We start from the raw sequence: 9974 nt of genomic DNA on the forward strand, positions 1-9974 counted from the left end.
CAAATGAACCCAAATGAGTGGCAAGGAACTAAAGCATTCACAACAATGTAGGTGCATTGGTAGCAATCAACAGAAAGAACAAAAGGAGAATCAGTGCGATCAGTTCGGGTGCATTTTAACAGAGTCTGATTTTAACCCAAAAAACTTTTGTGTAGTAGCTTGCTTAGTTCTTAAAGGTTTATCAGATTAAGTGTAGAAGGAAATATCGGTGGATGCAGTCCTTACCTGAACAGACAGCCAAGAGGACAAGCAGAGCTGAGACAACAAACAGCTTCATGATCAGACCCAAGTTGAGGATCTCTGCAAGATAAAGTTAGCCCACCTATTAGAACATGTAAATAATAAACTGGTAATACTGTGGGATTTATTTGGAGAAACTAAACTATACCACTTATGCCACAATATAATATAAATGAATACTACACTTTTTGGATGATATTCTCTATGATGAACTCTCCCTTTGCTTCCATGATCACAAATTTCGTGGTCACTATTTATATTTGTATATGCTGCTTGCTCAGACCACACAGACTTTGTTCCATTTATCACATTCATGAAGAGAGTTAGGAACTTTTTTTTTTTTACATGTATCTTAAAAGGACTAATATGTTTTTGTTTTTTTTTAAAAAAAAACCTTTAAATTGCAGGGCTTCTCCCTATACTGTTCATTCATAACTACTGTATGGTCATGAAATACTGCTGGTAATGTGTGGTGCTTAACATTACTAGTCATATATACTGCTTTTGACACATGTAACTTCTAGATAAGTCAATAACTTATTCTAAATGAAGAAATAGTACACGTATAAAAAATATGTGTATGTACTAACAGAGACATCTCTAGGGTAAATGATTGCAAGAATTTTACTTGTATTATATTAACAAATATATGTTTAATTACTTTTAGAGGATTGCCAAATCTAATGAGCTCTTCTGGTATTTTCCAATAAGTTATGTTACACTTATGAGAAGGTATCAATACAAACATTTATTACAACTGTATGGCTAGAATTACAAATGAAGGCATTTTGTGTGACTAGATCTGACTGCATGTATTAAAACTAGCACTGTTTGTAAAGACTGACCCTTGTGTTTTTGTCAGCGAAATAAATTGCACAATAAAACAAAAATGAAGATAAGATTGCCTCATCAAAAAGAACAAAGATCATCACACTGATGTGAGTAAGAGAGTTGAAGGTCAACAGGAGAAATGTGTTTACAGATAGACTATCAAAACAGAATAAATCTAATGAATGCTTGTATTGTGAATAGCAAATTGCTCCAGCATTAGAATTGTAACATTAGGCATAAAGTAGCGCGTGAACAAGAGAAGGGGATTATAGGATAGGAAAGTTAATAATAAGAATAGAAATGCTGATTTTTCAGAAATATATTTGTGAAGTTAACGGTGAGTCACTCAGAATGTTAGCAGTGTCAGAATATTGTGGGTAAATTGAGAGATTGTTTTTCTTTTTGGAGTCATCAGGAATCAATTGGATGCAGATGTTTTAGTTGTACAACTTGTTGAAGGAGTCGAAAGGTTATAAGACGTTAACAAGAACGGCTCAAGGTTTTAAGGGTCAAAAAGATAAAATGAAGGTTTATATAAATCATAATGCATATTTTTTGTTTAACTGAGGCAACTGTAATACCAAGGTCAACAACGTTTCCAAAAATATATACATTGTACTATGTGATAGTGACCTAAACCGTCGTCATTCGTAAGCAGATAGCACCACCAATGGGCAGTTTTGCTGTGATGAACTTAGGAGTAGGGGGGGGGGTTTAGGATAACTTGGTGGGTTAAGTTAGTTGGACACAAGGATAGGACTTGCTTTTTCCTAAAAATGCCAGATTTAACCAAGTACCATTCAACCCACTTTCCAGTGCATTATCATACATGAAACCATAAAATACTATTCCTGAAGTTATACAAAACAGATACCACTGTCCCTGTTCACCCAATACACATTTGCCAAATACATCAAAATTTCTATATATCTTATCAATTTAGCATCTAGTTTGTGTTAAGAAAAAATGCCCAGATTTAACCCTTCAGCCTCTTAAAGCATCAGTATAACCAGAAACATTGGTAGTTGATATGAACCGAGACTCAAAGCAGTCAATTTTTAGAGACAAAGACTCACCGTGTGATGCTGTATTCTGCACTCTGTCCTTACATTTACAGCTGCTGGTATTATATAGACAGCACCCTCCCCAGCGGTCTGTGGGGGTGGGGTGGTGCTTGTTGGAATGCTATGTGGTTCAGGGTTAGTAAGGGGTGTGAAGGACACACAGAGGGGGTCACAAATGTGTACAGGTGGAATTAAGAATAATTGCTGACTCTGGAAATACAGAGGTTTACCCGAGATTAGTTTTGCCAATTGTGGTCACTCCACCTGTACCACTGCTGACCATTTTTGCTGCAGACAGAATCTGATCATGGCTGCATCACTAGGTCTACATCTGTTTGTAAAAACCCTCGTTCCAATGCAGTGTTCATCTTAATACATTATATTAGATCACGGATAAGGTTAGTTAAGCCTAAAATCATCCCCAAGCAAGATGTCACACAAAACTTTTTTTCGGGAATACACCCAGTCTGCTGCAACATGATGTGTATTTGGTGCTTGTATCACAGCATCTTTGGTTTTACGCTCACAAGGCACAGAAAATTAAAACCCACAACTATTTCCATTGCCATCTCTACTTAGCTACTGTTATATTACTTAAAAAGCACATTCGCTGTGTTACAAATCCGAATATATATTTTTTTCTTCTTTTACATATTCTGCATGCATCTACTTAACTGAAACACTGAGGCTGTTTTACAAAGGATTTATGATTTCTAGGAGCTTTCAGGCAAGATCAGTTACAGAAGAAAAAATATTACTGGTAGGTTTTATCTATTTTGACATGTTTGATCAAATGTGCCTCACAGTATTTCTAGATATTCTTTTTAAGGTCACAGGGCCACCCTAACCAACATACTAGATGGTTGGTGTGGGACATTAAGGGCATAGCCTTCATGGACCTAGTGGTGTGTCAGAACAGATGCATGTACACCTGAATCAACTAACCGATTTAGTTAATAACATTGCTAGCTCCCAATAAATTTGCAACTGATGTAAGCATTGTATCATGTTGTGTTTTGCTGTTAAGTTGGGTATTAGTGAATCATAGTGGATAACTATAATTAGAATGCTTAGATACCCTTTTAATGTGATACCACTAAATTAAATAGCTGTGACCACAGAGAAAAGAAGGAGATTTGCTGTTGGAAGTTCTGGCAAAGTGAATCTTCTGCAGCTATTCTTTAATTAATTAATTTATTTTAGAACGGTATTTTGTTGCAAGGCATAATTTATATATTCAATACTATCTTTTCTATGCTCTCATTTAATGTAGAAGAAACAAAAGGTACTGTCATCAGAATACAGGGGCATCATCTGCAATCTGACATGAGACGTTGTGGTTTTCTTGCTGAGATGAGGTTAATACAATTTTTAGTCATCTGTTGTTGACATAGACTTTGTCCTGGAAAACGTGGATAATGGGTCAGACTTTGACTGAGGTCAGACACATAACACAGGCCCTTTCTAACAGCGGGCAGATAAGCCTGTGCTAACAACGGTTATCTTCTTGTATAACGGAGATTGCACAAGTATCAGGCTACTAACGTATCAGGGAAATAAACCTAAGGACCTCTGCTGACACTGATATTTTAGGCGACCCTGTTTGGTAAATGGTGACCCACAGCTTAAACTAGTAACTGGAAAGTAGGAAATACAATTGCGTTAAATTCTATATATTAAACTTTACTTATTTCACACTTTTATTATGCCAACACTCACAAGGCAACTTGTATATTCACTAATATAGGAGTTGTTTGTGATTTCCTCCAACTTTAAATTTTGCAAACTTTAAATGAGGGCACTTAAGTTGAATAACAAATCATGTGTTCTTGCTTGAAACTCCCAAAGCAACCCCCTGAATATATGTTTTAAAGATTAGAAATAAATAAAAACAAAACCAAGTAGGACCGATGACTGCCCCCCCCCCTCCCCACTACACGTGGGCTGGATAGTAATAAAGCACTCAGGGAGAGGGGCAATAAGGATTTATTACATCATTAAAATATATTTTAAAAAAATACCATATGGGAGCTCACCCTTTGATGGTACTTATGTTCAGCCTGCTTCCCCATCAACTGTACATTCATATGCTAGGGTTTAATTCCTTGATGACTATTGACATGCCAGGCACGTCATGGGGTTAAACAAGTTAGAAAAAGATCTTAGAAGTAAAGCATTCGTCAACACCAAACAAAATGTTGGGGCCCTGTGTGATGGCTCTCAGGAGTGGTCACATTTGCCATATTCAATATGGTGGCACTCGCCTGTATGGTTTTATGGGGTAAATTGAATTGGCCTGCTTCAAATATTTCCCATATAGGACATGGGCAAAGGATGGCCAGATGTCAGAATTCCAAATAAAAAAAATGTGCACCTAAAAAATGTGGCCCATTAGCCTAAGCAATTGATCAATCCCATGCATGGGTGGTATCAATGTACTCATGAGATGCTGATGAAGTCATAAAGGCAAAAAAATTACATTAGTACTTGGAAAGCATTAAAATAGTAGCTAACAACAACAAAATAACACATAAAAATTGGGTATTTCAAAACAATTTTGTTTTTATGGGCTTTTGTAGATGACTAAAAGATGTTTCAAAAAAAGTATTATTTTTTTTTAATTGTCACAATATATTATTTTGTTTTATAGTAAAATAGATGAAATTATCAAAATAAAAAAAGACTTGTCACGAAGGGGTTACAGTATCAAAGAACCCTTTGGACAACGTCGGACCCCATAAAATGGCCCTCTCTATTACTCCATCCCTGTCCTATCAGATAGAGGTGTAGTTTAATAAAAATACATATATTACAAAAACTCTCTCTCTTAGCTGTAAGTGTCTTAAGTAGGAGAGGATTGAGCCCATCCAAACACCCACCCAAACACCCATTGAGTGCCAGGGGGTCATCCACTCTATTGGCACTTAAGGGAGCTACTGTGTTTAAACTTACTTTAAGAGGCTATTCAACTTTGTCAAGCCAAGCCATCCATTCACATGCTCACCCAAATAGAATAGGCCAATCTACAAAAATAAATTAGACAGAAAGATTAATCCAAAACGCTACTGCAAAAAAAAACAAAAACTATTCCATGATGTAGGAGTGAGCTCTAAATTCAACAAAATTGTTTTTCGTACACTCTGTACCCTTTTTGTCAAACTGCTGAATCGCAATGGTGAAACCCTTTTAAATAAAAGTGCTGCATAGACTCAGACTTAATGGAATGTGTATATGATTTCAGGGGAGCATTTTTTTATAGGTTATATGGTCCCAATACTGGACCGTTTGTGTATATTTTGATATTTATGTATTTTAATACACTTATTAAAGTGTTTTAATGTGATATTATTCTCATAATCCCGTCTTTTTTATACAACTAGCGCCCACACAACTATATTAAATGTATTTCATTTCTTGTTGCAATGCTAACTACAAATAATGCCATATAGGTTTATTTACTAATGCAGTAGTAGTGTGGTTGTGAGTTTGCTAGAAACCTATGGTTACAACCCACCAACATTATGCATTCTCATACCTTTGGACTATCTCTTTGCTCTGGAGTCTCCGTATGTCACTGCTGACCATTAAGGCAAGACTGGTTTTTGATCCTGCCCACACCACAGTAGCTCCATGCACTCCTTGTAACCTTTTGTGATATGACATGGGCTAGTCCTGCTGCCACCGTAGGACCTATTCCCTCCTGGCTAGTGCTTATGATGGCTGGACTATCCCTTTAATTTCCTTCCTCAGAATCTACATGATTATTTATCCTAATGATTATATGCTTAAACTCTACATCAGTGGCAGTAAAGTAATTCCAATGAAATCAATAGATGTATGTCCTGTCACTAATTGACAGCTTAAGCAGTGTTCCCATTAAAATCCATTGGTAGACTCCCACGTGCAGTGGGATCAAATCAGCAGAACTGAATGTATCTCCTGCAGGGCATTTAGATAGGGGATAAGGGCAAAACAGACCACACAAAAAGGCACCACGTACCTATGCAATAAAATGCATATTACGGCTGGAGTGTTCCAAAACCAAGAGTACTAGATACAGATACTTTTAAGAAATTATTTTACTTTTAATAAATTACCGTAGTTATGGTACAACCTGGGAAAGTGATTGCTACTGTTTAAAAATAAGCAAATGAACTACACAGGTGCCCCATAATACCGTACTTTATTTGATCTTCATTCACAGGAGAAGATGATGTCCTGTATGAATTAATACACAGAAGCACCTTTGGGAATTTAACAGTGAAACCGTGCATAGAAAGAACAGTGCATAGGTTGTAATCCTCTCTAGCATTACGTGCTGGACATGGTCAGGGGACAATCCCCTGGCCCAGTCAATTTGGTCATCCCATTCCCAGGAACACGGCCCTGTAACGAGATATTATGTGACCTAAAGTAATAGCGTGGCTGCTCGCAGCAGCTATAAGGAAGGTAAGAGTGTAATGTGTGGTGATGTGTTATTGATAGAATAAGGTGTGATGGAGTATTTTCAAATGTGTTTTAGAGTGAGTGTGTTAAAGTGAGTATATGTTAGACTGAGCATGTATGTGTGTTCGTTAGTGAGTGGGCTATAGTATATGGTGTTTGTATAAAGTATTTATGTGCTAGTGGGTATGTTAATAGGGGCACTCACTTGTACCTTCCCCTCGGGCCAGAAGGTATATATATTTACCAATAAATGATAGCATGCACCTAACAGCTATAAATGCTTGATTTTGTACCAATATATATATATATATATATATATATATATATATATATATATACCAGTATATATCAATATATTAAACATATTAAAGTCTGTTATTTTAACCCTAATCTTCTGGGGGTGATTAGAAACAAATAGTCAATAATCCCTTCCTCCTACATGGATATGACTAAGCGATAAACACTCAATGAGCTCAGACCTGAAAACAAAGACACGTCACAGGCTCCACAATGTAAAGTGAATTAAAGTCCAGGAGGCTGTCTTTCCAGAAAGCCGTAGTGGCAGAAATGATTTGATATAAATAGACGGGTACAGCTAAACTCATTCTCAGACACAAACGCAGATTGACTAGGTAAGAAGGGATCTGTTATATAAACTATTTGAATCGGTAATGGGGAGAAGATCTTGTTATTAGGTTATAATATTGAATCAAGTAAAGGTGATTTGGTGTTTTTTGTCCAGGTACATTTTAAAAATTTTTTTAGAACCTTAAGTCTCACAAACAATTACATGTTGTTAGCACAAAAATATTTTAAGGGCAAGCCAGAGAGCTTCTATATATTATGTATATATATATATGTTAAGTATTTTGAGCTGATTAGATCCATCTAGGCTTAACATCTGAACTGTGTTTTATGCAGAGACGTTGTCATTGGAAACCATAAAAATGTTGAAAGTGGTGGCCCTCGCACTGGTCATATGTGCCATTACAGGTCAGTATGGGAAGACGAATGTGTTTAAGTAATAGAAGATGCGGTGTGAAAGATGGATTAGATTATAAAGTGGTGTAGAAGCAAATGGAGAGACTGTTAATAACCCAGGCAGGAAAACATGGATATGGAATAACTCACTCTGCACATCTTTTTATCATCTTTTCCTAGGCTCTCAGGCTGAAGTTAACACTGACCAAGTGGCCAGCGCATTCTGGGATTATGTCACCAAACTAAGCAGTGATGCAAAGGATACAGTCGAGCAGATACAAGAATCTGACATCAGTAAACAGCTTAAGTAAGTAACAAGCTGCAAAAAGTGATCTGTCTACAAATAAATAAATTATATTTATAACAGATACACGCAGTATCTGTTTCTTTATCTTAGCCTGTCAACCCACAATATTTCATCTATATTGAAACATTTATTTTAAAAAAGCATCCATGGGTGGAGGTGCTGCTTGTTTCTTGAAGGACCTAAAAAAGAGTTGTATTAATGATTGTTTAACAGGCCTATATCTAACACAAATAGTAGTTTTTAGTTGTCACACATTAAGAAACGTGATTGCTGTTTTCATTTGTGACTTAAAAAATGCAACGAAACACTTAAATAAATCTCTATCACATTTGAAGGCATCAATTTTGTACAGAAGCAACAAAGCATGCAATCATCTTCATTTGCATCTTGTGCATAAAAAATTATCTAAATACCATACTTAAAAAATTAAAATGTATTTTGTGATATTTGTAAATTATTGTCCATGTAGGAATTATTTTGCACATCTGCTTTCCTCACAGATGCCAAAACTAATAAAAACCTAATTTTTATTTGACTTAAACAGTTATTACTAATGTTTCTAGCACAGTGTATATTTTGTTATATTTGACTACAGTCAATATAATGCTTTATGTAAAGCAATGTTTACTTAAATAGTTTTTTCACTTAATTCACTCAGACAATACTGAAGTCCTTTTAATTTATCACCAGACCCATGTGAGAACATTTCAACTTATTGATGACAAACATGTGTAATTGTGTTCGCAGTGCCAGATGAGGACCCTCTGAGGCCCAAAAGTACATAGCATTTGGCCAAACCAGCAAATGAAAAACCAAAAAACATGTTTGCTCAGTCACACATGACCCCGGTTTGGCTCATTTCTTTCACCATCCCCTGTTGCGAGTAGGTCTTTAGCTGTAATGATGCTATGTGACCTGAGGTGCCTTCCTTTTATAATAAAGCAGTAATAAAAAATGTGTGTTTGCAGTACCCCACTATGCAGTTAAGAGGAGGGGGGAAAACTCAAGCTAGTATGATGCCTAATGGATAATCTGACTCCGTATGATTAAATCCTAGTTTGACACAATTAAAACTTTTATCTGTTGTGCAGTAATCTATATTTTGCTTTCTACCTACACAGTTCTATAATCCAGGAAAATTTGAAGACTGTGAATCTTTATGCAGGAGACCTCGAGAGCCAAATCCTCCCTTTTGCTAAGCAGATCCATGAACAGCTAACACAAGACTCTGAAAAGCTGAGGGATCAGATCAGACAGGAGCTGTTGGAGTTAAGAAACAAACTTTCCCCATATGCAGATGAGATGCACAAGCAACTGAGCAAGAATGTAGAGCAGCTGCAGTTAAAACTTACTCCATACGCAGAGGAGCTTCAAACTGAGCTGGAGAAGAACACACAGGTGGTCAGTCAGCAGCTGAAGTCTGTGGTCCAGGAGCTGGATGCCAAGATCAGGGACAATGCAGACAATCTAAAAACGTCTTTGGCCCCATACTCACAAACTCTTCAGGCCCAAATAGATGACAGCGTGGATCAGCTCAAAAACCACCTGATACCCTACACTGAGGAGCTAAAAGAAAAGATTAGGCAACAGTCAGAGGAACTATATCAGACACTAACTCCTTATTCTGAGGATGTGCAGGGTGCACTCGAGAAGCATATTCAGAACATGGATTTCCAGATGAGGAAAATTGTGGATCAGATGGAAAGCAAGATAGCGGAACATACATCAGAGTTGAAAAAGCAACTCTATCCATACGCAGATCAGCTGAGGAAGATACTCAATGGAAATGTTCACGATACTAGACAAGTTTTAGAGCCCTATTTCATGGAAATGAGCAAGCAGATAGACGAGAGAATCTCAGAGTTTAAGGACACAATGACCCCATATGGTGAAAATCTTAACAAGGCACTAATACAAAGAGTAGAAGACATGAAGAAAAAACTAGATCACTACACAATAACTACACAAGATCAATTAGAATACCTGGAGAAAGATGTACATGACAAGATCAGTGACTTCATTAATAGAGGTGTCCCCACCAAACAGTAAATCATCACATGTCATCATTAACTTGTGCAGAGGTAGTTGGTAGACCTCTAGCAGAT

The 9974-nt window shown here is 36.7% G+C and overlaps 1 protein-coding gene across 1 annotated transcript; it reads left to right on the top strand.

The window, feature by feature from the left end:
* Window positions 1-7528: 7528 nt before the first annotated feature.
* Window positions 7529-9918, top strand: LOC149298023 (uncharacterized). The gene is made up of 3 exons (XM_089487886.1): window positions 7529-7574; window positions 7743-7869; window positions 8991-9918. Exons 1-3 carry the CDS (start codon window positions 7529-7531, stop codon window positions 9916-9918), a joined length of 1101 nt encoding a protein of 366 aa, XP_089344012.1.
* Window positions 9919-9974: the final 56 nt, after the last annotated feature.

The sequence above is a fragment of the Sceloporus occidentalis genome, unplaced genomic scaffold (genome assembly GCF_023333645.1).
Source record: "Sceloporus occidentalis isolate IW3139 unplaced genomic scaffold, rSceOcc1.0.p SCAF_35, whole genome shotgun sequence".
Lineage (NCBI taxonomy): Eukaryota > Metazoa > Chordata > Lepidosauria > Squamata > Phrynosomatidae > Sceloporus > Sceloporus occidentalis.

Bases quoted from the DNA above. Each gene is read 5' to 3' on its own strand.
- LOC149298023 (XM_089487886.1), top strand. From the start codon at position 7,529: ATGTTGAAAGTGGTGGCCCTCGCACTGGTCATATGTGCCATTACAG. The intron at 7,575-7,742 runs GTCAGTATGGGA...ATCTTTTCCTAG, and splicing joins GGTCATATGTGCCATTACAG to GCTCTCAGGCTGAAGTTAAC. The intron at 7,870-8,990 runs GTAAGTAACAAG...CTACCTACACAG, and splicing joins GACATCAGTAAACAGCTTAA to TTCTATAATCCAGGAAAATT.